Below are 27546 nucleotides of genomic sequence, written 5' to 3' on the forward strand. Positions count from 1 at the left end.
AAATCACATGATAGACATTTTCTATTGTTTTTTAAATTAACCTGAAGTAATATGGTGACTTTAACTTGAATTTTGCTTTTCATTTTTAATTACCTCTTATAATAAAGTATCGTTAGAGGTAATAATTTTACTGCTCAGGAGTTCATCTATATAAACCACCTTCATTTTGCTTGAAGGATTTTTGTAAAAAGGTTTTGGGGTTTTGGAGGCAGTGGTATGGACAAGTTGACAGATGAAGTCAGGCAGGAGTCACCATGAGCTATGATGTTCATAGATGACACTGTGATGTACTGAGAGTATGGACAAGAGGAGTGTAGAGGAGTAGTAGTGGAGTGGAGGTGTGTGCTGGAGAGAAGAGGATTTGAAGTCAGTAGAAGCAAAGGAGAATACATGTGTGTGAATGAGAGGCAGGCAGGTGTAACAGTGAAGATGGACGAGTTGAGATACCTGGGGTGAAGCATCCAAAGCAACATACAGTGTACAATAAAGGTGAAAAAGAGAGTGCAGGTAGGGTGGAGTGGGTGAATGTAAATGAGGGTTTACAAGGTGGTGGTGAGACCTGCTGTGATTTGTGGTTTGAAGACAGTGGCATTAACAGAAAAGACACCAGGTGGAGCTGGAGGAGGCAGAGTTGAAGATGCTCAGTTTGGTTGGGAATGACCACAATACAGAAGATAAGGGTATGATGGAGGCAGACCAAGCTCAGATGATTTGGACATGTGTAGAAGAGGGATAGTGGGTATACTGGACAAAGGATGTTGAATATGGAGCTGCCAGGCAGGAGGAAAACAGGAGAAGGTCCATGAGTGCAGTGAAGAAGGACATGAGAGGGTTGCTGAAACAGAGGATTCTAGGGCAGGAACGAGAAGTCAATAAAACAAAGGTGACGTTTGGCAGTAGACTACCTGGACACAATAGGTACACAAAAAAAATACATTGCAACTTTGGTAATAGAAAAGAAGGAGCTCAGGTGGTGGATGAACAAATCTATTAAGAGAGTCAGAGTGTTGACAGTTGTGTGAAGTAGCAAATCCGAACCACCAGCTGGGCATTATAAGTAAAACCTGTCCGTCTACACTGAACATGCCTTGCTTTAATATGTTTGCTGTCAATGTTACTGATGTGCTGACAGTAAGCAACTCTGTCGCGTGGACAGAAATAATACTGTATGTTGCTTTTCTGTTTTAGACTCTCCCTTTACATATTTATATAAATTCTTTTCCTGATGACTATATATAAACATCTTACATCTCTACATGACTCACGCAGTTTAAGTGAGCAACAGAAAACCTGCTGAAAACAGAAAACCCCAACAAAAACTTGAAGTTGAAAGCTGACGTCTTGTTATGATGTGTACTTCCGCGATTGCAGAAGAGAGCGGAAAGGTGCAATCCTGCCACAGTCTCTTCACACAGATCGTGCCTCACAATTTGGGTGTTGAATTTTTTAACAACCCCTACACAGAAATATTCTTTGTGTACTTTGAAATGTGACATGGGGAACTGCGGTCTGGGCATGCCAGCATGATCAGAGTAAAAAAGTTGTTTTTGAAATAGATGGAGCTGAAAGTAAAATAACTTTTTTTAACCTGGATGTTGTGTTCATAGGAGACCACTCTGACAGGCTGGCACCTGGTTGGCAACACGGGAGGGAGGGTGTGGTCCGTTCACAGAGAGACCCCTCCATATCTCAGCGTGCGACACTTAGATGTTGTGGACGATCTTGGCACCGCCTACTATTGGAATGCACCTGGACTATACTTAGGAAACAAGGTCAGCTGCAAGCACACACTCTGAGACTTTTACAAATGGCTTAAATGACACCTATTACGATTTTCCTTGTTTTCTTTATATTAAACATGGCCAGTGTTTCCAAAAATGAGGTCAGTGTATGTACAAGGAACCCGTGCGAGACAAGAGGCCATTTTTTCTGCTTTTGCCTGTCTATTATGCTCCTAATAATCCCTAATAATCTCAATTACACTGCTCCTGCATTGAGAACAGAAGCTCCACAACCTCCTGTTTGAGTCTTTTGTTTGCAGTGTGCAGCTAATCAAAAGAAAGTTGGCTTAAAGGAGAGAAGGAAAGGAGTTGAGACGACTTGTTTCAGAAACATGAAGAACTGAGGGGCTGCGCTAAGGCCCAGTTTAAGATAAATAATGCAAAGCTACTGTAGACGACCCCAAAAATGACATGGATTTGTCAGTGAATATATTCGGTGTCCTTTGAATAACCAGCAGTCAACACTGATTGCTGATTTTTTTTGTGCCTATTTTACTTGAGATAACTGAGAAACTACATTAGCACCAACATTAAAGTAGACACATCCAAATGCTCTCAAGGTCACAGTAGTAGCTCAGTTGTGCGTTGTTTTAATCCAATCTTTAATCTTATACTTCAGCAGCAATAAGCTATAAGCTAATGTTTCGGGTTACTTCAGCGGACTATTTGCTTCACGACATGGGCATTTCTAACTATATTACTGTGTAGTGATAGCACTGGCGGGCAAATATATAAGTTCTAACGTGATGCATCATTAGGATAGCCTTCACTATATAAACAGATCCAATTTATGATCTCAAAATGTATCCCCTGGGTGGAAGTCTGGTGAGAATGTGTCCTGCTGGGATGTTCACCTCCCTCGTAGCCCTGCTTCTCTGGATCAGCTTCTGCTAATGCCGACTGTTTGAAATTGCGCCGTGGCTTTCTGTATCCACGATTAGACTTTATCACTCCAGCTGTCAAATAGCTGCAGTCCATGTTTCAGAAGTCGAGTTTTTGCTCTACTGCAACAACAGACCGACTGTGATGTTTGTCTGTGTGTCATGGCTTAGAGGAATATACCACTGAATTTCATTACTTTGCACCCGGCAGGCCTGGCTTGTCATCTCACTTCTTTGTCTGAACCTCTATCCCTCCCTCTAACCATCCCTCCATCCCTGCTTCTTTTCATTGGTGTGCTCCTCTAACTCTCTCTCCGTCTCTCCAGGACTCGCATTTTTCACCTCCCTGTTCCTAAATCATCTCCTTCTACTTCCCCCAAGCTCTTTTCTCTCTCACTTCTCTCTCTCTCTCTATCTCTTTCGCTTGCTTTGTGTCTCTTGGGGTAAACAGTGTTTCGCCTGTTGAACTCAATAATCAATGTGGTTTTTTTTTTTCCTCATCGCACACATGCATACACCAAACACACACACACGCACACGCATTAACACTCAGACAGACTCCCAGGTCTATATAAGTCAGATAATGATGTGTTTTGGAGGCATTAGGGACAGCAGAGCAGAACCAAATGCCTCCAAACATGGGAAACAAACAAATTACCACTGTGTGTATGTGTGTGTGTGTGTGTGTATGTGTGTGTGTGTGTGCATGCATGTGTGTGTGATCACTAGAAGCAGTACGCAATACTGTATGAAAAAGTGATTCTTTGCTTCAGTCTCTGATCGTGTTACAGAGATAGATGCTATGTGACTTGACTATTAAACGCATTCACTTACACACGCACATACACACACACACAAACACGCTGTGATCTGTCATGTTAGCGTGTATCCTTGGAAGTGACAGGCCATGTTTGTAATAACAAGCTAGCAGCAGATATATAAGTGCACAAATGTGTGTGTGATGATGTGCTCCATCTCCATCTCTGTATCGTTAATGCCATGCATGCGCATTGGCCCGATCGCCTGCTTCGCGGATGCTCATTGGTCCAGAAGAGCATTCCACTGATGCTCATTGGGTAGTTTATGTGCCATGTAGGTCCAGCGACTGCTCATTCACAGGAACAGCAGTTACTATCATTTAAAAGTGCCAAGTTTAAAAAATAGCCGTCTCTGCTTTATTTGCCAGCAGAGGGCAAATGAGTGGGGTTCAGCGTAAGGATCACAATAAAACTTTTTGATGTGGAGTGTAATCTCAATCTAAGAAAATGTTCCACAAGTTCAAAGACTGTTTTTTTTTTTTTAGTTGTTTTGGTCCTTCTTCACAAACCTGCAGTTGATTCAAGCACATGGACTTTCTTAATCTCTCAAATCTCCATTTTCTTTGGAGCACTTAAAGTAGTCCTTGCACTAAAATGTCATTTTGTTTTAGGAAGCACTCCTCTGTCACAAAAGTGCAGATCTTTGGCTTTTTAATCAGAAACCAAATACTTTATGATAATAGCAGCACAGAGTCTTTGCTAATTTACTAACAGATTCACAATCAACAAAATTTGGGAATAAAAGAATGATGAAGATGGCCAAACAGAGAGCAAAGCCATAGAGTTTTCTTTTCTTCTCCCTTTAGCAACTCTATCTAGCTATTAGTCACCTTGCTTTTGTCTTCCTTGTGCATTTGACAAAGCAAAGAAGACAAAATGATCATTCTTTTAGAAGCAAACTAGCTACACTCCTGAGGGAGGAGCGGAGTAGCTGATTCTTTAGAAAAATGTTATAGAAGTTGACACCTCACCGTTGTAATGAATGAAATTTGTCTTTGTGGAAAATATTATTTTTCTCAGTAAGAAAAACATCAACCTTTTGCAAGCTGATGAGCTGTGACTTATGAGAGTGACAAATGTGTGTAGGTTTTGTGTATAATGTCACTACTAATCTGGTCTTAATTGCATGACATGGATTTGCCCTCCCCTTTCCTCTTTTCTTCTCTCCCTCCCCTTTCTTTTTCTGACTTGTACGGCTGAAAATGCACCGTTACGTCAGTTCGCGGTTGATTTCTTCCAGTTTTTTTTTTTCATTCTAAATGGCAATCTCATGGTCCAGAGAAAAAGAAAGGAAAATAATTACACCTGGTTATCAGTACAGCAACACAAAATTGCATTCCTGAAAGTCAAACAAGGCGTATATAGATACACAACCGTATTCAGTTTGCAGCAGGTCTTGAAGTTAAGATAACTGTTCCTCTGTACATTGTTGCCCAAGTTGCTATTTTGGCTCGTATCTCCACTGCTTATCCCCTGTCCTACTTTGCTCATTCAGGAGATATTAGAAGAGAACAAAAGCAGGTAACACATGCAACACATAATTTGGACAAAACTGGACTCATCAACACTGTAATTAATTGCAAAGTGTAGAGGAGTTTGGTTTTGTGCCTTTTCTGAATTATGAAATAATTTAATTTCCTGACAAATTCAGTGTAGGCCGATAGAGGCTGATAGACTTGTGTTTACATGTTCTTATAATTAAATGTGGAGTGCTAGTAGGATGTTCATACTTAAAATAATAGCTGCAATGAGCCTCAAGGGTGAATATGTGCTGAATATTGAATGTGGGATATCATCTTTCTGTTTATTTGTTAGTTCAAGTCTGAAAGCAGGAAAGAAGTGTTGCACATATAGCCTGTGTATGTACACTCATTGGACACTTTATTAGGTAAACTTTGCTAATACTGGGTTGGAACCCCTTTTATTTTAGTAACTGCATAACTTAGCTCTTCATGGGAGAGATTGAGCAAGATGCTGGAGACAATCCTCAGAGATGTTGGTCCATATCGACCGTGATAGCATCACACACTTGCTGCAGATTCATCAGCAGCATATCCCGTTCCACCACCTCAAAAGATGGAGGTGGTGAAATGGGCCGAGTGGCATTGAGATTAGGTGACACAGGAGAACAATGAATTAATGGAAATCTTCAAGAAACCAGTTTGAGATGATTTGAGCTTTGTGACATGGTGCAGGAAGCAACCATTGGATAATGGCTGCACTGTGGTCATAAAGGAATGGACATGGTCAGCAATAATACTCAAGTGGGCTGTGGTGTTTAAACAATGCTCAGATGGTATTAAGGCAGGGGTGTCAAACTCAAATACACAGTGGGCCAAAATTCAAAACTGGAACAAAGTCACGGGCTAACGTTAATATTTATTGAAAAAAAAATCTTCCTCCAGATATAAGAATGAATCTTTTCTTATGGACTCAAATAAGTTTTTCTGGAAAACTGAATATGGAACAAGCAAAGCTTAATACTAAACAATATATACATTAGCTGTATAATACCAGTAGGCCAGCTCTAATAGTAATTTGGTATGGCTTCGCGGGCCAGAGTTTGACACCTATGTCTTAAGGGAACCAGCGTGCCAATAAAATATCCCCCACTCCCTTACGCCATCACCACTAGGGGGTGACTGTGGTTCAGGAGGTAGAGTAGAGATAAGAGAGATTTGATGTTGTTTACACAAAGCTGTTTACAGTCTTATATTGTCCGATTTTGATGGGCTTGTGCAAATTGTAGCCTCTGTTTCTTGTTCTTAGGCGACAGGAGTCGCAATTGGTGTGATGTTCTAGGTGCTCTTCTGCTACTGTAGCCCTTTTGCTTCAAGATTCAATGTGTTTGGCATTCAGAGATGCTCTTCTACCTTGCTTGTAACAAGTAGCTACTTTAGCGTAACTGTTGCTGACCTATCAGCTAAAAGCAGTCTAGCTGTTCTCCTCCGATCTGTGGCATCAGCAAGGCATTTTCATCACTGGATATTTTCGTTTATCAGACCATCCTCTTTAAACCCTAGAGATGGTTGTGTGGGAAAATCCCAGTAGAGCAGAAGTTTCTGAAATACTCAGACCAGCCTGTCTGGCACAATCAACGATGTCATCAAAAAGAATCTGTTATAATGTTGAACATTTTAACATGAGGATTAAGTGTGGCCCGTTAACTTCACATTGGCTTCATTTCTTGTTTGCACAGTTGGTCTTAAAATCAAATTTTCTTTTGTTCGGATGGTGCTTCAGGCCTTAGACTTTCTTTAAGCTCAACAACCATAGCAGAACAAAAACAGTGATATGTAATATGGGCCACACTGTAGTAATACATATGATAGTAATTTAATAATTATGAGAAAAAGCCATTTGAGAAGTCTTCAGGATGTGAACTTTAAAACAAAAACTTTAAAACAAAAACTTTAAAACAAACACGAAAGCTGGTATACCCACCATGCCTTATACCATATGTAAAGGTGAACATTTTTTGGGCTCTAAAATAACAAAAACTCATGAATTTTGATTAGATCTGATGTGGAGGGAAAAAGCTAAGTTATTATAAACTTGAGTGAAAACATAAAAAGACTTGCTGGAGAAAGAACTTTGACACGACACTTATATTGAATCCATAAGTCTTTCAAATGTTAAATCCAAAACTGTTACCTTGTAGAAAGTAAAACTTCCAAATCTGATACATCGCAAAATGATGGAGTTGATTTTAAGGAGTCAGCAAGCTGCAGAAGAACACAACAATAATTGATTGGCTCTAAGAGACCGGGGGCAACAGAGTGAGCTGCTCTGTGTCATCTTCCTGAATGAGATATGCATACAGATTTACAGTATATGTAACCTTCTCTGGAGTAATAATTATTCTGTCATAGTCCTGCACACAACCACTTAAGAATTCAACAATGTTGCTTCCCCCTTTTGTTTTTCCAAGTGCCAAAGGCATATGTTAGTGTCTGTGCATCACTTAGCAGCTTATAAAACTTCATGGAAAGGAATGTTATTTGAACCACATATACAAGAATACGGAGACACCGGTCAGCTGTCTTTCAGAGGTTGTTTGTGCTTTTTCTTAGGAATTTTGATGTGCTGATTTTGACGTGCTGAACCCAAATATGACATTTTAAACCTGTTTACATGGTTTAGATTATCTTATGTCTTGTCTTTATGTGTGTTTCATGTGATTAACATTTCTTTATTTCTTTATGTACCAAACAATAGCCTTGTAAAAAAAAAAGGTATGGAACAAAAAAATATCTGTGAGTTCACGAAGTTGTTGTGTAGAAAAGGGGGGGGGGGGAATTGATGTCTAACGTCCATTACCTCAGCTATTAGGCTACTTAACTCCGATGGGGTAATTTTGATTCATTTTTCTTTGATTTTTCATTTTTCAACATATGTCCTTATTATTCTGTTTATTTATCTATTTCATTCTTAATTTAGTTTTTCTTTGACCTTATTGTTTGTCGATCTGCGCCTTGACACACAGTAGTGTTATGCGTTAAGTTGTGTGAATTTGATTGCGTCACTAGGTTGTGTGGGTAAGCTACAAAGTTGACCCCACAAACGTGTCCTTGTTTGGGATTAACAAAGTTTTCTTAACCTGAATGTGAATAAGAAACTGGATATATGTAGTGACAATATATGTATTAGAAAAAAACTGCAGGGTTATTCCACCTAAAAAAGCCCCTACTGAAAATATTTAGAGCTGTGCAAGTCATGTAGACGTGTTGCCTGCATGTCTTTCTATGAATGTCTCCACAACCTTTTGCACTTTGTGACTCACAGCACTCTCAACGGCATATCAGGAAAGGAAGTGAAAACTATCACTTGTGTATTGCATTATAGACTTTCTACTGCAAGGAAGGTCAAACCCAAAGTCACAGTAGAAGTCAAAAAGTCAAATAGAGATAATATATGATATTATATATATAATATCATATATAAGGCAAAACAAAAGCTATTGATTAGAAAATTGTCTAAAATTTGATGTAGAGTGACCCTAGGGTAGATTTCAATAGAATTATATACTTTTTGTTTTTTTTAGAAACAGAGGAAATGTTGTCCACTTTTTACAGCTGGAGGCTGTGTGCATCTGTTATATAAAGATCATTGCCTGTAGCCATGCACAGTGTGAGGTATGTCTAGGGATCTAACCTCTTGCCACAAACATCAACTTTAGGTAGAAAAGTGAAAAGACCATATTAAGTTATTGCCTATAATGCCAAACTGAACTCGAGGCCAAATACATTGCAGAGAACCTCAAAGAACCCGATAATAAGCCCGGCTCATTCCTGTGTGCTATTACTGAGTCAGGGTGCAACGGACTGACCCCCAATTAAAGAATGCTGCAAACAACACAGGAGGACCTCCAGGCCAGTACCTGGACCTCTGTAGCATGCACAGCTGCCAAAACATTCTCACAGTCCTGGGAAACTGCAAGTGATCATACAGCCAAGCACAGAAAAAGTAAAGTATCAGGGTGAGCACTGTCTGAAGCAAGTGCTTCCACAATCCAGAGCACAAACACCTTCTAAAATTGTCTTTACCTTGTAAAAGTGATCAGAAAAATAAGACCTAAGAAAGGTAATCACGCAGAATGGTTACTGAAGTACAATCCAATAATCACCTGGTAGCAAACTGCAATAGACACAATGTCTTGTCCAACATCTATCTATCTATCTATCTATCTATCTATCTATCTATCTATCTATCTATCTATCTATCTATCTATCTATCTATCTATCTATCTATCTATCTATCTATCTATCTATCTATCTATCTATCTATCTATCTATCTATCTATCTATCTATCTATCTACCTACCTACCTATGTTCTGTGTGCCATGTGTTTGTCATTTTAGAGACGTTTGTTTTCCAAGGCTTTTGTTACAATCTGGTTTTCATTTCCTAAAGGGTGATTTCCTTTGTCCCCCTCCTCATCCTCCCCGTCTCTTTTTTCCCCTGCCCAATCTCCTGAAGAGAGCATCTGTTGCCACTGTCTGCTTTTGTATTCGCAAAATTGACAGAAAGCAGGCGCACATTTCTGTGAAGAAGCTGGCATGTGGTACGTACAAAAGAAAGTTACATGCTAATTGCATGTCATTACTCCCCGCACACAGTAATTTCTTTGATTGTGGTTACTGTACTTTTCTTCTTCAAAGTAGTGATGGTGCTGATTCTTACCTCTAAATTCTCCATGAATGTCCACAGCGTTTGAGATCAAAAGTCGCTAAAAGTAATAGAAAATGTTTAAAATTGACATGTGTATGTTTATTTGTAATGTGAGAAAATAAATAGACATATAGGAATCATCATACAAATCATTGTAAATTGTTGCTCTTGTGGTTTAGTCAGATTTCTGGGTTTTTGGTAACTAAATACTATTTGGATTAATTATATTCTATATAACTGCATCTGATTAGGCAACTGCCACCATCAGTCCTGTGCAAAAATGGGTGTACTTACCTTACAGTAGATCCATACTATTCTTGCCTAAGCTAACGCCAAAATCAGTCCATTTGACTAGTGGGATCACTATGCACAGTGCAATGCACCGGATTCTCGAGTGCTGTTCAGTTGGACCACTGCTTCCTCAACAGCTGCTGCCAAAGAAATGTTTTGTATTAAGTAATTAGGAAATCTCTAAGGCACGCGAGAGGACACAGTGTGACTGAAGCACAAACTGCAAAATTTTGTGGTTCAGGCACCAACTTAACCACAAAGTGCAAAATGATTAACATCTTTGTTGCCTGCACGGGTGCTTTTGAAAAGCTTGTGTGCATCAAAGAGAGAAATGATATGAGAGTAAGAGAGACAAAACTAAACATATTCATGCTTGGACGTTTAAGCACAGAGTGAGTGCAAGCCAACAGGCAAGTGTAATGAGGGAACAAAAGTGCCTGGATGCAGTACAGAGCCTTGACTGAGTACAGCTTAAGTCTGGGCTTTGGGTGGGCCTGTCAAGGACTTGTTGATTGTTTGCTTTGGTTTACTTTTGTGCACATTTAAAGGTGAACTGTCGCCCTATAGCTTCAGGTCGCTGCCCTCCTGAGCAGGTATTCTCCAATGACTTTTCTATATTTGGATGAAGTCATCCTTCCCTCAGTTCTGACTAGTTTCCTGGTCCCTGCTGTTGAGAAGCACCCCAGAGAATCTTTATCCTTATGCTCTCAGGGTGTCCTTAAATGCCTTTTGAGAAACACCAAGTGGGCTGCCATGTACCTCTAACTTCTGAATCTCTGTTACCATGACTGCTGGGGTCCTGGTCACCTCCCACATGGACCTTCTTGCTCAGTTTGGCAGCAGCGCCAGCTCTATGAAAATTCCTGGAGGGGGTCTTCTTTCTTTTGCAATTACCGACTCCTCTGTGCTACTGGGAACATTCAAAGCAAAGGTTTTGAACCCTTGCTCCCCACAATTTTAGCATCTAAGTCTACAGCAAGGTTCTTTGGATTTCTGAGGCTGAGGTTTTATCCTGAAGTACAGCGCGAATTTTCCTTTCACAGAGCCATGCATATATGAGGGTTTGTCCCTATCATACCTCTGAGTCCATCAGAGTTCTACATACTTGCTAAGGGTTATTAAAGCCAATAACATCTGGCTAGAATTTGAACTTTTACAGTAAAAGCTGAACGATTAGTAAAATTAGACAATCAGTTTCAGATTTTTAAGACATTTGCTGTGTTTCTCATGTTCTTTTCATTTTGTCATCATACTCGTCTGAGTGCAGATTGATGGGAAATGTCAATTCTATTTATTTCACAAATCATAAAAATACAGTTTGTCATTTCTCTACATACATACATATACACATTAGCACCCAATGTAACATGAGTAGCATATATCTTTTAACAACTATCAATGACTAATTTGATGTAGTGTTTTATAAAAGTGTGTATAAGGAACAAACTCAGCTAAATTTGAATAATTTTATGTGGATATGAGAAAACAGGTGTTGTTAAGCAGATATCTCTTTAGGAAAGATGCCTTCGCCTTTTTCTGCAAAACTCGCAAAGAAGTCAAGCTGTAGCACAAATCCAACTCTTTTTGGACAACAACAGTATCCTAAAATTGGAATGGACTAACCCTTAAATTATAATACTCGACTAGGCTACTTATGATTATGGAAAAGCCCTATCCATCTTACATCAGGGCTCTGCTGAGAACCTTGGAGGAGGACTGAGGTCAAACGTGACTCATATGTTGAAGTCACCCAACTTACAGTGACTCATCCTTACACCTCTTCTCCGTGCCAAACCCAAACCCACTACTTGGCACAACGCCAAACTTTACTCTTCTCATTTTCTATATTTTATCCACTTTATTTTTAATTAAACTGATAAACAGGGGCATTATTACCAGTTTCCCCTCCTTCATGAACAGCAGCATGCACACCTTCCCATTTCATCATGTTTAGTTTAGTATGCTCCCTTTTTTTTCACAGTAACTACTCCTGTTTTGATATGAAACTACTTTATCCCTTCTCTCAAATAGTATTGAAGTGAGCTGAATGGCTTGTATGATACTCATATAGCCGTGGCTGTGACAAAGGGTTTCACTCTAATGAAGATTGTGTCAGCTTCTTGATTAGGGTTTTAACAGTGAGGATTATGTCTTGTTCTTCTTATTCTGACCACTAATACAGTTAATAACAGGCTTATCAAGCTCACAAGGGATCTCACTGATGTCTTTTGCAGCTGTGTGTGTGCGTGTGTGTCTGAGTGTTTATTGTTCCTTCGTTTCCACTACACATGATTCTCCTCTCCCTCCCCGTATGTCTCTCTCCTGCTGTGCTGTTCTGTTGGCCTTTTTTTCTCTCTCCTGTATTGTGTTTCTGTATTTCAACTCCCCCCTAGGGTAGAGATGGGTCATCAGGTTGCCATGACAAAAGCTTTGATTGTTGCCCAGGTTGAGTGGACGGCATCAGAGAAATGAGTTTTTCTGAGAAATGTCAATAATTTCAAAGGAAGTAAATTGCAAAATACAGGAGTCCTAACTGGATGGAGAATCAGAGTGAAAAAGCTTTTCTGTTAGTTTTCAGGTCATATCCTGCTGAATGCTTAGTGAACACAACAAACAGAAACAGGTAAAAAAAAAAAGTATAGTACATGCAAATCCACTTTTTATAGCTCTTTGCACAACTGGAGTAGTAAGTTGAAGCACTTACAGATCTGTGCAACTTTCTTGTGTTTTTATCTAGATTTTATTCTATGCCAGCACTTCCTATACTGGTGAACAAAACACTATGTTGTAGTAACAGCAAATGTGAATGCCCATGAGATAGACAGTATTTGATTTTTGGTTCCATAATTCTATATGTAACCATACAGAATTACAGTACTATTTATTAGACTGACATCCAGTGTTTATGCCACAGCTAAACTAAAATAACAATATTGATTATTATAATAAAAATAATGTGTCTATGTCTCTGTAATGGCTAATCAACCAGTGTGTGTACACTCTTTACAAGTGAGCAAAATTTTATTTTATTATGCTGGGGTTTTTTTTTTATTATTTTCCGATTAGGATGACAAATTGTAGTTATTTTTGCAGTTATCATTCCTGAACAGAACATTTATTTTTAGCCAGTGAATGTTTTGCTCTAATAATTTCTGACTTTTCAGACAAGTCCATTGTGCTTGCTCAAATTTGGGTATATCAAAATGTAATTTTAGTTTAAAAAAAAAAAACCTGACAGATTTTTTAAAATACTTGTGTTTTCTTATTTTTATGATAAGTGGTCTAATAAATTTGTTAAGCAAATGTTGTTTTCATAAGCCACAAGCTAAAAAGCCCGGGAATCAGGACCTTGTGAGACTATAATGTATTTTCAGCTCATATCTGGAGTGTTGAAAACTTTACTAATCAACATTTATACTGCAAATGAAATGTAAGATGAGAAAAAATACAAGTTATATATAATTAACCAAAATGCAGACAGAGACAGAATGTTAGGCTAAAACTGGGTTTTATTATACGAGCTGATTTCACAAAAACTAAAAGGTGTATAAGCTAAACTCACAATTTAAAAAAAAAAGTGTTGTAAACAAACTAAAGCTAAATTTAGCTTCTTCTTTTTTTGGTCGCCACTGTGGATTATCTGCCTCCATCACCCTATTTTATATACTTTTCCTCTTCACTGGTAGCTCCATATTCAACATCCTGTATCCACTATCACTCCTCTGTGCATGTCCAAACCATCTCAGGCTTGCCTTTCTATCTTTCTCTCCAAACCACTCAACACGAGCTATACTCACATCTACTCCTGTCCACTCTGGCCACTCCCACCTAAAACCTTAGTTGGAATCTTAGCATCTCCAGCTCAAACCAAAGCTAAGCACACGCAACAGTAAGGGTCAAGCAGATAATCACAAGGGCAGGAATAGAACCAAGAGAGGAAATAAATTAACAGAGGATGCTCAAGAAAAAACAATTACGAAAAAAAAAAGAACCATTAGGAACACAAACACACACAGACAAAGAAAGATGAGAAAAAAGAGGAAAGTAGAAAACAGCGGGTCAATAAAAGAGTAACAGGAATCAAGATTAAAACAAAATTCAAAACCTCGTCCATCTGCATGTTGTGTGAAGGTCTAAATCTTGCTGTTTGACTAAGTCTCACCACTAATCAGTCTATTTCCATCTGCAGCAGGCAGCTGTTTCTCATGAAAAGCCCCAACCCTAACCCTGTTACAATGATTATTTTCTTTTTTCCCTGCTTGCAAAGACTTGGGAGAACAATTTAATAAAACCAAAAACTACATGTTCTGATAGCCTAGGGTTAGAGTTAGGCTTGTGATCATGTAGTAACTGCTGATGCCTCAAAAGGTTAAAACCTATACACTGTCTAGCATCAGTGAATGATGAGACAAACCTATTGACTACTTGTTTAACACAGTGGGGGTCTCTAAATTCCCAGATATTTCCATTAAGGATAGGGTCTAGGATTGTATTTTTTCCTATATTTACCAGAAAAAAAACTATTTCTAATGCTAATGCTAATTTTCAAATGTTGTGTTTATATTATCTCGTGCTTTCTCAACGTGACCAAAATGAACATGGAAATAAAATAATGCGGGTTTAAGTAAAATAAATAATTAAAAGCATGCTATGAAATTTTCACAGTAATATATGTAGTTTTGTTAATTGGTCAAAGTATGAAGTCTGTGTTGTGCTTTTTAGCAGGATCTGTGTCTCTGCTTTATCTTTTAAGTGCTGGTAGCTGTAGTGTCAACAACGAGTTCAAAAAAGTGACGAGATCACCAAAAGTTACTTTTTCCCGTCTACTTGTCTGATCATACCATTTATTACACCTGTAGTCTAGCGAGTACATTGGAAGTGGATGCGTAGCTTATCGTCCTTTTTGTTGCACTGGAATGAAATTCAGACTTTTTTCTTTTTGCATGAGAAACTAAGCGTGTATGCAGTGGTCATGCTAGAGGGCTGATTAGCTAATGGAGGAGGAGGTCGGGCAGCACAAGTGTCTGATGTGTGTGGGCTGTGTGGGTTTAAACTATGATTTTACTGTCCTCTGGAGTCCAAATCAGCAAATGGAGGTAGATAGAGGATAAGTGTTATAGAATAAAATATCCACCAAGTACACCTCCAGGCACACTGGTGTGGATATATCTGTGTATGTGTGTGTGTGTGTGGTTTTTCAGTCAGTTGTGAAAACGGTGATTCCGCCTCGTGGTTTAAAAAGTGAGTGTAATGATGTAGAATGGAAGAGGTTTATAGAGGCATTAAGCCTAACTCTTCCTCCTTCACTACCTCACTCGCTCTGTCTTTCTGTCTCCAGCTCTATTTCTTCGTCTCTCTCCCCCTCATCCTCAATGTCCCCCTCTCTCTGTTTTTATGGTGGCATTATTATCTCGCTCTCCCACCCATTACTGTTCAGGTTGAAGCAGAATAATAAATTTCAGGATCATGCCGATGCAGCACTTCTCCAGCTAAAGCTCATTCTGTGGACTCGACAGAAACGCTGCACCAAAACAACTCGAGACAACAAAGATTGTAGCATGTACCTGCTTTCTTCATGTTTTCAGCATTTTAAAACTATTTTAGGTGGAAAAAGTCATTATTAGATGAAGAAGTTGTGGTGGTTTTTCTGTGTTATTGTGGGTTTGTCTATGACTTGTACTTATTTACAACTTTTCAAAATCTCTCTGACTAGATAACATTTTTTGCATTTTCTAAAAACCTCTTTCTGTGAGACTATGATTAGTTTAAAACAGTGTATTAGGCTTTTTTCCTTCCTACTAATGTACTTTGTCAACATTTTCAACATTTTTAAGTTAACCTGCCTCTACATCAGAATTTTTTCTTTGTCACTTTTTCTCTCACTACTCTGATGGTTTTTTGGTCACGTTTTGCTTTTTAATCCGTGCGCTCTATTAGCGTCAAATAAAGCAGAAACATGGACCTTTAAATCAATCTAATAGTGAGCTAAGTCTAATGAGCTACGAAGCATGGGAAATCAAAAGGTCAAAAGGTGTTGTTTTTATTACAAACTTGACTTTCTAACTTGTTTTGTCTGCCTTTGTCATTCTGCAGCTTTCAGCCTACGGTGGGAATGTCATTTTCACCGTGTCTTATACTGTAGAGCAGCAAGAACAAGTGAGCATCAGAGTCACATCAGAGCCTGACTTAATTATAGAGGTAAGTTTTTAAACAATTCACTAATTACTTGTAGCTGCGAACTTAAACTACTGTCAACATGCTACACGGTAATGGAGAGATATCAAGTCAACCAGGACTTGAGACTGGTCGGCTACCACCACCTGATAGGGAAAAATGTGTACTACCTAAGCAGTTGGCGAGTGTTTGCTGGTTGTCACCCAGTGAAACTGCAGAATAAATCTTGGTCATTATTGGTGGTTGTTATCAGATTGCATGGAGGACACAGACTTGTCTGCAATCACTTGAAAGCTGCTTATTAACAGTCAGACTGGAAACTGAGAACATTCACACTTAAAGTGAAAGCTGTGCCTTACTGCTACAACCAGCACCTTTTGAAGACTTTGAACTCTAATACATTATTTAGTTTAATATTTCAAGTTGCGGTTTTCAATCCACAGCCACAGTAAGGGCTGAGACTGATTTCACATAGCAACAGCCATCAACCTCCAGCAACCACTTGCCAACTGGTTGGAGATTGCAAATGCCTGTGGTTGCTAGGGGAACTGCATGACTGGAGCTTTATCAATTGGTTTCCCAACAACAGCCAGAAATTTCTGCCAATGTTTGAAGAAGTGGAACTTTTTATTTAGAATAAATAAAGGACCTCTAGCAGCCACTCAGCGACCAGTAAGGGAATACACGTTTTTTCCTAGTGATCTGTGGTTTCCGGGAGTCCCCAAGTGTTCTTGATGCCTATGTGACTCTAGCCTGAAACAACATATCCATGCAATCTATATGCATGGGTTTAAATTGTGTCGTTTTTTTGTTTTACTTTTTGATTCCTATATTAAACTGTCTTGGTGCATTTGGGAGACTCCTCAGGAACAGCCATGCGGTAGAGCCCAGGAATGAGATCCAACTGAACTGACTATTTCAGTTAAAGGGGTTGACAAGGACTGCTCCCAGCACTCAGCAAATACATTATTTTTGGTGTCAGAGTAACTCAAGTGTGACTTTTTCTGTTTTTGTGTACTTGTTTTTCCGCTGTTTTCTGCGACCATGAGGACTAAATGAAGTTGCAAACAGTTAAGAAAAGACAGACAGTCACACACGCGCGCACGCAAGCAGCTGCAGCCTGAGGAGAACTGCTGAACTTAGCAATAAAAAATGCAGATATACTCTCTCGCCCCTTCTCTCCCTGTATGTCTGTATAATGAGCAGGTTGCATTATGATGTATGGCAGCAATAAGCAAAGCAGCCACACTATTAGTTAACTGTTTATATCTCTCATATCACTAAACAACATTGTGTCTGTGTATGTGTGAGAGCATGGAGTACACACAAAACAATGCACAGGTTGGTGTGTATGTGTGTCCTCTGTGCTGGAGCTGTAGAAAGGATCCAGTTACTTTGCTAGTGTTCGAAGAAGTGGGAATTCTAATTAGAATAGTTGGAAGGGCTTTCAGAAACGATCTAAAATAAACTGCAGTAAATGTGAAAGCACCTAAGTCTCACATACTGACTGCAAAGAGAAAGCGGCGTACTGTGTACGGTAGGTGAGAAAGAATGGATCGAATGGATGAAAGGGCACGGAAAGAAAGCCATAAAAGGAGGGAATGAAAAGTAAAAGAGACTTTGAATCAAATAAAGGCAGGGCAGACTGAAAAGTGAAATAAAAGATGGGAAAGAAAGAAATTGACAAAAAAAGGAAAAAGTAGTGGAAGATTGAAAGGAAGAATGGTGGGTGTGAAACAACACAAAAGGAAGTGAAAAGGAAAAAAGGAAAAGAAGAAACAAACAGTGAAGAACGGAACGTGGAAATAAACAAAAGTAAGAATGAGGAAGAAGGAAAATTGTGAGACGGATAGTCACAGACCAATGAGCTTGTGTTATTTAAAGATGTGTCAGTGAGATCGACAGACTGGGAGGAGATGGGAGGAGAAGGAGAGGAGGACAAGTGTCGGTCTTGTTGTCAACAAAAAGCCTCTCCAAATGATGACAATAATGAACCACCTACACACTGTCAGCCAGCTCTCTCCCTCTTCACTGTCTCTTTCAGCCTTTGTCTCGTTTTGTTCCCTCTTTTTCTGCCCTGCTGTTTACGCTGCATATCTGCATCGAGTTGTAATATTTTTTGTTGCTTGTTTTTGTGAAGTGCAAGAAGAAACTTGTGTGTTGTTCGCAAGAAGTCAGCATCTGAATAGATAATAATCTCTCTGTCTTTGTATGGCTCTGTGGCTTTGTTGCTTTCCGTGCCTTCCTCTCGATCCATGCCCACTCAATCAGTCCACTTTAGCACAGTTAAAGTGTGTAAATAAAGAAAGAAAAGAATGCTGTAAACACAGAAACGCAGTCTTGAGCCGCCTCTCATTTTGTTTCAGGAAAAACCTTATAAAACTTTCCCTTTGTGATCTAATTTTTAAAGTAAGAAGTGAAATGTTTGTATTAAAAAGTATTAAGAATTGAACCAACATAATGATGTTTGTCTTTTTAAGGGATTTTTTTAACTGAATTCATTTTCTTACTGGTAAATAAAAGTGAGGTGACTCTTTCATTTTCCCTCTTTGTCTCTGTCATCCTCTGATTTTGTGCATCTCTTGGCTGTGCTGCTGGTTTCACCGTCTTTATGATTCCCCCACCTCCCCCAATTCAATTAGTTTTTATTTAATGGTTTATTGGCATAGTAAGCTCTCCCTCTCTCTCACTCTCTCCCTCCATAAGTAGTTGTCACTCTGTGTTAGCCACTACATGCCATTGATCCGTTCTCAACAAGAGATAGTCAGATACCAGGCCTGGGCTCAATTTACTTTGCATTTAGTCCATTCAGTATGTCAATATAAACTGGAGCTCATTACCTAATGACACATCTTTCACTCTCACTCATTTTTTTTAGATAAGTTATAAATGCACATGTCAGTGCTGTCATAAAAGCAACAGAGGGAATGCCGATGTTTTACATTTATGAAATTAAAAGTTCAAATTGTAATTCTTTTGCTCTACCAGGGAGGAGGGATGAAGATTAATTACAAAAGGTTTGGCGAGCCTGTCTACCCATCCTCATCCAGCACCAGTCACATAGTTCTCCTGCCAGAGAACTTCCGGGTTTCAGAGACGGCACAGCCAGTTAGTCGGAGAGATTTCTTGTCTGTGCTGGCAAAAGTGACGAGTGTGATGGTGCGGGCCTCTTACAGCACAGAACGCAGCGCTGTTTACAGGTGGGTACGGAAACATGTACACATTTCGAAGTGTGCCATCATGACGTATTGATCATACACTGTAAAATAAATCATTATATTAAAATTAAGCTTGTAAAATCAGAAGTTTTTAGTCTCATTTAGCTGTAGGAAACAAAATTTTCGCTCAGAATCAAGACTCTGAGGCATCTCCTTCTTATAGCCTGTGAATATCACGGCTTTAACCTTGTGCAACCTAAACATAAAGATGGTGGTTTTATAGGTGAAGCTTATTGCCGTCTGAGAGTAAAATCTGCCTGAGAGAATGAACTCGGCTCATAAAACCTCTAAAAGACTTATCAGCAAAACTGCCCTGTTTACGCACAAGCTGTATGTTTAACTGTGAAGGCGGACAGACTCCCAGTATGCTGTATGATTTTGCTTGATATTTGTATTTCTGTGCCCTCCGTGTGCAGACTCCACTCATTTTCTATGGAGGTAGCAAATCCCGCTGCTATAGGAGAGAGGAGAGCATCAGCTGTAGAAGTGTGTTCTTGCCCTTATGGATATGGTGGAACTTCTTGTGAGGTAAATACACACCATTCATCCATTTGTGTTAACGGCTTATCCAATGGGCACATAAGGCTGGTTGGTTACATACTGTAGCACTAATGCATAGAGACAACCGTTCATACTAACATTTATACCTACAGTCAATATAGACACAAGCACATAGAACAAACAAGATGCTACCAGACAATAAAACTTATAGAAGGGATTAAAAACAAATATGACAAGAACAGAACCAAAACTATTTAACTAAATTCAATATCCAATTGGGCCAAGAGATTAGTAAAGATCTCTGCTTCAGATGGTATTGTTGCAAAATGTATCCTGAATAGAATTAGGTATATTACACATAGCTAATTATTCCATTTGTATGACAAAATAACATCCAATCCAATGTGCAAAAGGTGGATAGGTAGACTTACAAGTCTACAAGAATCAACCCCAGTTACTGGATACAGAGCCGTCTGGACATTAGGTGGAAGTCTGAAGCTTTCAGCAGAACATGAAGAAAGTTGTGGTTACCTTTAATTTCTCTGGAGAGCGTTGCTGAAAACCTGGAAGCTTGTCTCTTGTGAAAACACACATTCTTTGACAAACACTTTTTTGCTAGCCATAAGTCAAAATTTGGGGTTATTATTTTGAAATTTCAACTTTCAAATTTCAATAATAACAATACGTTGTTTTCTCAGACGTTTGAATTGCTAAGACCTAACTTTTTTAGATCATTTTAACTTATGAATGACAGTTTAGTTTTTTTTTTTCTAGTTGTGGGGAAAATATTTTATAGTCTTGAGTTCATGCAGAACCGAATAAGACGTGTGAGCATCGCCTCAGCGGAGCAACATTTGTTGCACTGAAAGGGCATTGATGAAAAGATGTGGTTCAGTTTTGTGTGGCGTAACTGCATATCTTTGGACTGTAGCGCTGTGGAGTGAACCCATGCATCCACTGGGAGTACATGGAAACTCCACACAGAAAGGCTGTGGAGGCTGTAGCTGTAAGATGGCAGGTCTAACCACTGCACTGCAAACAAGCACAAATAAACAAAAAAAATCATTCAAACACAAAGAAACATTGATTAGAAAAATTTCCAGTGCAAGAAAGGATTCTTGAAAAAAAAAAGAGTACCTATTCAAAAGATTGTAAGCCCACACTGAAATGTACGCAGTCACTTAATGATGTTGGTGTGTATTTCTATGTTAGAACATCACATGTGTACTTTTAAATGTGGCTAATGCTAACACATGTACAAGTAATCCCTGTGAGCCACAAGTAGAGCCTTCAATTTGTATCCTGCTATATTGACGTTAACTCAGGATGCATTTCCTTAAATGGTCATCAACTGAAGGCTTAGACACCCATACATACAAACAACAGTCTCTTTCTGTAAATGTTTGTGCACAGTTTTGTGTTACAGGCATTTAGTGTACTGATTCCTTGATATACTGTATGTTATGCTTGGTAATACTTGACTGCACTTCAGGTGGAATTTTAGTGCATTCGTTTTTCATAAATACATCAAAAAGAAGTGTCCTTATTCATGATAACACCTTATGTCCAAGCACATATTCCAGATGGGATTTTTACTCAAAGTGAAAAGATGTTTGTCTGTGTAGCTTTTAGTTATCCAGATCATGGTAGCTGGAATGAGCTCAGAAAGAAAGTGACTTTTTTAAGTCCCGTGAAGACTTGGTTTAAATACCTGGAACTTTCTTTAGAACTCAAGAATCCTCTTGGATGAGAGGTGAAACATCTCCACGAAACCTAAAGAAGTCCTCTCCATTTCTTTCCAGGCTCCTCAGACAGATGGTTGGAAATGTTGTGGATCAGCTTATATTATCTGGGGACTGTTTAACTAGTCTAAAACATCCAAACATATCTCAGAACATAATTTTATTCAAATTGTATTGTGATTCCTAAATTTGTCTCATGGAGATTTGAATTGCTTTATTCAAAGAAAACTGTAAACAATAACACGAAATTACCGTTTAGTCTCAGAATGCAGCTGATGCGCTATTGTTTTAGCTGACAGCATCATGCTTTTGAAAGTCACACACAAGCGCACACGAAAAATATTCCAAGTGTTGCACTCAGAAACACACACACACTTGAGGTGCTAATTAGAGGATCACCATGTAATTACTCTACGCTACAGCAGCTTGAAGAAAGACACTCCGTCTGGCTTTCTGTATTTTCTAACTTTGTGATCTTGTGTGTTTCAGGCGTGTGCGCTTGGTTTTCGGAGGGTAAACGGGAATCTGTATAACGGGGTGTGTGAACCTTGTCACTGCCATGGACACACAACACAATGCCATGAAGTCACGGGGCATTGCTTGGTAAGTAGCTTAGTAGTGGGTGAATTATGTCACCTGTTTCTTTTTCATTTGTATTTATTATTTATTACTATTGCTTTTATGTGTTTGTTTTATGTGTAAATTAATACTCAAAGATCTAACCCTATTTATCATCATTAAAATGTAATAAAGAGTAATGAGTAATGAGTTCAATTTTCTTTATTTGTTTGTTTTGAAAAGTCTCATTTCTTTCATTAACCGCATTCTTTTTTTTAATCAGTAATTAAGGGAGTTGAATTGTTTATTTGGAAGCCGTGGATTACATGTATTCATATCTTTTCAGTGTTTTTGTTTAAAATGTGTCCAATTAATTGAGGAATTGCAGAAAATCTTCCAAAATTGGTTGAGTTAGCTGAGTGTGAGAGTTTTGAAATGAAAGACACTCGGAAGCTAAATGCATAACTTAATATGGAATACATAAATGAACTTTTATGTATACAAAAGAGTTTTTTTCTTATTAGTTGAAGTCTCCCCGGATTTGCCATCTAGTGGTGAAGGCAGGAATTGCAGTGTGAAATGAATAAACATTCCAGATTGGCCTTCTTATGTGCATCTGCTCACATGCACCCACCCCAGTCTGCACATTGCCTTAGGGTTAAGCTGTCAGTTACCATCGCACATACACACACCAGAATACACACACAACACACACATACACAGCGATCTATGAGTTTTGTATTGCCATGTTATGTTTCATTATAGATGAGGAGGATGCTGGGATGTGTCAGGGGGAGGCCAACACACAGAAAAAGACAGACAGACAGGCAGGGAGGCGCTTTCTTTTTCTCTGACACACACACACACACACACACACACACACACACACACACACACACACACACACACACACACACACACAGAGGAAGACAATTTGACGTGAACTCACTCACAGCACATAAATAACCTCTGTATACATATTCATACACAGTGAGTGGCAGACAGATCTGCACACAAACACACCTCTTTTCTGAGGAATTTGATTTCCAGCTCGGGTTGAATGACTGAATGATGCCATGGTTATACAGGTTAACACACTGTGTATGTGTCACATTGTGATTCACCATTTGGGATGTTTGAGCTGAGAAAAAAATGATTTGGAATAAGGTGACATATAAATGCACAGACTAGCTCAAAAGTACCACTGGCGCTTCAGCTGGACATATGAAAACAACAAAGATTTTGGCCAATAAAAGAGCTGTCTATTATAGATACAGCATAATTTTACGGTTTAAAAACTCTTAAACTGAAATCTTCAGATTTTCTATTTTACGTTCTCAGTGTTGAAGAATTTAGTCTTATTAAATAAGTCGTGATGCCACAATTACAAAAGAGCACTAATGGAAGTAGAAGGTTTTACAGCATAAGTGCAGGTTTTAATATTGAGTTTCTCTCTGGAAGCAACTTCTTAATTCAGATTAAAAAGATGCAACAGAAGATGCATCGCTGTGTTTTGATATGTGAAGGTGAAGCCTCCCATTAGAAACCGTAGGGTGTCGAGGACTGTCGATTTTTAATTTCAGAGAGTTTTTTGTACTGCCACTAAATCTGGCCTTAACTATGTTGTTTGCAGCCTTCACAATTTTGCAGGTAAAATATTGTTGGGTTGACTGTTATGATGTTGGGTTTCTGTTAAACCATTTCCTGTTTTATTTTGGAATTCTTTGTCTGTTTATGTTGTTGATTTTATTTCCTGTCTTTGTTAGTTTTCCTTGTGATTGTATGCTCTGCCCTGATTAGTCTCATCTGTGGCGTTCTTCATCCCTGTTTCCAATTAGTCATCATTTACCCGGCTATATGTGTGTGTCTGCAGTTGTTTTCATCTTACTTGCCTCATTTACCTAGACCTCATATTGTTGTCACCCTGCTTGGCACGTGACAAGGTTGTGAATGTGATAACTGGAGAACCAGGTGACGTAGGATTTTGAAATTCATATCACAGTTGCATCTACTAAAATCTTCAGATGAATTTGAATCTCGGTGAACTTGACCTCAAGGTAAAGGTCAGAGATCAACTTTACAGAAAATCTTGTGAGCACAATAAACTGAGAGCAACGTCACCTAGGCTTTTCAAACTGATATCATAGGTGTGTCAAGGTCAGAGGTCACCTTTTTACAAAAATCTGGTTCTGCTGGTGTTGCTTGTGTTGCCAGGATTTTCTGGTGTAGTTTTGTATGCAAACCACCCCCACAATAGCAAAAAGCTCCAAAGGTGTGAACTGTTTAGTTTTTATCTTTCTAACCTTTAACTTTTAGAAACAAAAAAAATATTATGAAAAAAAAAGCAGATCTGTTCTAACGTCTTTCTTTCTAGTTTCTTTTTCTTCCAAGTCTCAACTTAAATCATCCCCTTTTACTATTAACTGCACATGTATGGCTTGACTCAGTATGGTACAGGTTCAGTTCGTTGTTCTTCCTGTCTGTCTTTAGCATTTTTGACTGTTGGAAATTATGCAAAGTTCGTCTGCAGATGTGTATAACATGTACGCAGCTAAAAAAAAAAACTAAAACAAATACTTGAGAGGTTTTTTGTTTCCAAGACAATTCCTTGTTACTTGAAAATACAAAATAGGTCTTATTTGGAGTTTTTTCCTTCCTAAATGACTCAACAGAACAATAGCACAATGTTGTTGAGGTATTTTTATCATTGCACAAACTGCTTAAACTCTTCTTTGAAATTGCATCCTCAGAGAAATTGACTTGCTCTCCTGACTCAAATGAACTTTAACCTATTTTTCTCCCCCAGGACTGCTCCCACAACACCGCTGGCCCCTACTGTGACACCTGCCTGCCAGGTTACTATGGCAACGCCACCCGTGGGTCACCTGCGGACTGTCAACCCTGTGCCTGCCCACTCAATATTCCCAGCAACAAGTAGGTTCTGAAGACCCTGGGGTTAATGCAGCCAGGGCAGCACAATTTAATCAAATGCCTCAATCTATCACTGTTGACCCACCTGACTCTGCGGTCCCTATTTCTCTTAATAATCTCCCGTCTCCTCCTGACACTCTCACCATGTTTTTTTTTTTTGTGTGTGTGTGTGGTCTTTAGAGGTTATCGCCACAACTAGAGACTTCATCACTCTCGGCGGGAATATAATTGTAATGACATTAATGGAAATATCATCACCACAGGTAGACTCATAAATATAAGTGGAGAAACATTATCCCTGTGGGTGGAAATGTCATTGTCGCTGTTAGAATCAACATAATTTCTACTAGGAGCCTTAACACAGTAGAAAATGCAAACCTCCCACAAGTCATTAAGGGATTGAAAACCCTTTAGCATTATATTCCTCTCATATGGAAAGCTACTCATGCTGTGGCTACATCACAGACTTGAATGACAGATGCTCAGATTACACCACACAACAGTTTTCCAAAGAGATGCAAAAATACTACCAGACATGAAGACCTTTAAACCACAGCTATTAAAAAAACATACACATTGATATGTTGTCTAGGGGTAGGCACATTGCTTGGTTACATGCGGTTATTCAATTAAACTCCCTCCGGGACCACACGTGTTGATAAAGTTTAGAAAAATCATCGTTTATAAGAATTTATTTACACACGTCTGATTTGGTTTATTCATGAAACATGCACATAGTACATAAATGACATCATTTAATAGTATTTTATGTTGTTTTGAGTTTTTGGGTTTTTTTTTTTTTTGCAAAGATGTTTTCACAAAGTGGAGTCATTAAAATCAAAACTACCAGCCGGTGTAAATTTGGATAATCTTTCCTTCAAGGTGTCCTCCTCATACATTTTTGGTGCACTTCAGAGCAAGTGTTATTATTACGTTTCTCCCTGGAAGTCCAATTTTGTATCCTGGCACTCTCTGCAGTGCACGCAATGTCCGCTCTTCTAGCGTGTCAAAAAGCCAACATTTCAACTTGAATTTTATATAGGCGAATAAGGGAAATGCTGCTAGCAGTGAGTGAAGGTGTGTTGGTGTGGCCAAAAAAAACATGCTGTACTCTAGCACACTTTTGCCATAGTTTGGTCTATTTGAGCGGAGTGCCCTCCCTCCCTCCCTGCTTGTTGAAAGCCTGATCATGGAGGACAAATTCACAGGGCACAACCCTGTCAAAAAATAATGAGCGTGCTCCTACTCGTGCTTCTGATTTGATGTGCCACCTTTAGACTTGTGCACTTCAGACTTTTTGACTGAGAACTCCTCTTTGGTTTCTGAGTCACAGAGCCAGCCGTCATCTCCTGTGAAGGTTCTTGAGATAAAAGGAGGGTTAGTATGATACTGAAGCTGAATTTGAGGTCCATGGTTAAGTTGCAAATGCAAAATGGGTCTTCCTCAGAGCAATATATGAATAATAGTATCACTGGAATTGGTGTAGAGAGACGCTCATGCAAAGTCCAATCTTATAAAGGCAAAAATTGTAAAATAAATTATGCAGTTAATTTTTTAGTAAATGTAAGAAATGATCAACTTCAGACAGAGCAGGTTATATATATAGACATTTTATTTTTATATTATTATATTATTGAGCCGCAGATTTTCTAAATGACCAGGGTGTGATGCTCTATGGGACTTGCATGGACAAACAACACAGGCAGCAGCAGCAGCTGAGAATTCTCATGCAGTCATGACATGACATATTCAAAACCCTAAGCGCTAAAGTAAGACACAACTCTCTCATACCTCAGGCCTCCACACCACCCTGGCAATAATAATAGCTTTGAGAAGCCATGCCTTTCACCCCCCTCAAAATAGCCATCCAGTCCCTTATCTTTACCAAAATAGCTAGTTAGATTGTTCCACTTATCTGTAATGTCTGAGCTCTTATGAACATCTGATGAAGTGATTAGTGTCAACAGGGGAGAAGACTGGGGTTTTTAATCAAATCAATAAAAAAAAACTGCTTTGTTTTTGATTGCTGTTCTTTTTAATTTATGCCTGGGATTAATTCTCTAACTGCCAAGGACACGTTTTTGTCTTTTTTTCCCCCTTTTTAAAAAAATCACTATAGTTGAATGGAAGTTAATAGTCAATTATGTATCCACGCAGGCCTTAAAAATCTGCAGATAAAACTGTATATGTCTGTTTAACTAAGCATTTTTCACCGCCATTACGACCTAAAATTGTGCCAAATTTTTCCAAAAAGTATAACACGGCCTGCTTTTTTTCCTATTATTTTTATTATTATTTGTATTTTAATCTTGGTATTAATCAGTTTATCAGCTTTAAAGATTATTTATTTTAGTAAAATGTGTTTTTTATGATTTTGTTAATTTTGCAGATACTACCTTGCTAGATATTAGGGCTGAACGATTATGGAAAATAATCTAATTGCGATTTTTTTGCCCCAATATTGCGATTGCGATGCGATA

At 38.7% G+C, this 27546-nt stretch overlaps 1 protein-coding gene across 5 annotated transcripts in view; it reads left to right on the plus strand.

The window, feature by feature from the left end:
• The window catches only part of lama2 (laminin, alpha 2), a 231189-nt gene that overhangs the window by 90321 nt on the left and 113322 nt on the right, over positions 1-27546 (plus strand). For all 5 annotated transcript variants that reach the window (XM_085382585.1, XM_085382587.1, XM_085382586.1 and 2 more), the window contains exons 14-19: positions 1608-1772; positions 16036-16140; positions 19105-19316; positions 19751-19862; positions 22067-22180; positions 24942-25069. In XM_085382585.1, coding sequence (XP_085238711.1) covers positions 1608-1772; positions 16036-16140; positions 19105-19316; positions 19751-19862; positions 22067-22180; positions 24942-25069 — 836 coding nt within the window. The remainder of the gene's footprint in view (positions 1-1607; positions 1773-16035; positions 16141-19104; positions 19317-19750; positions 19863-22066; positions 22181-24941; positions 25070-27546) is intronic.

This window comes from Rhamphochromis longiceps, linkage group LG15, assembly GCF_057381845.1.
Source record: "Rhamphochromis longiceps isolate RC_006_pf linkage group LG15, R_longiceps_female_GT1.1, whole genome shotgun sequence".
Classification (NCBI taxonomy): domain Eukaryota; kingdom Metazoa; phylum Chordata; class Actinopteri; order Cichliformes; family Cichlidae; genus Rhamphochromis; species Rhamphochromis longiceps.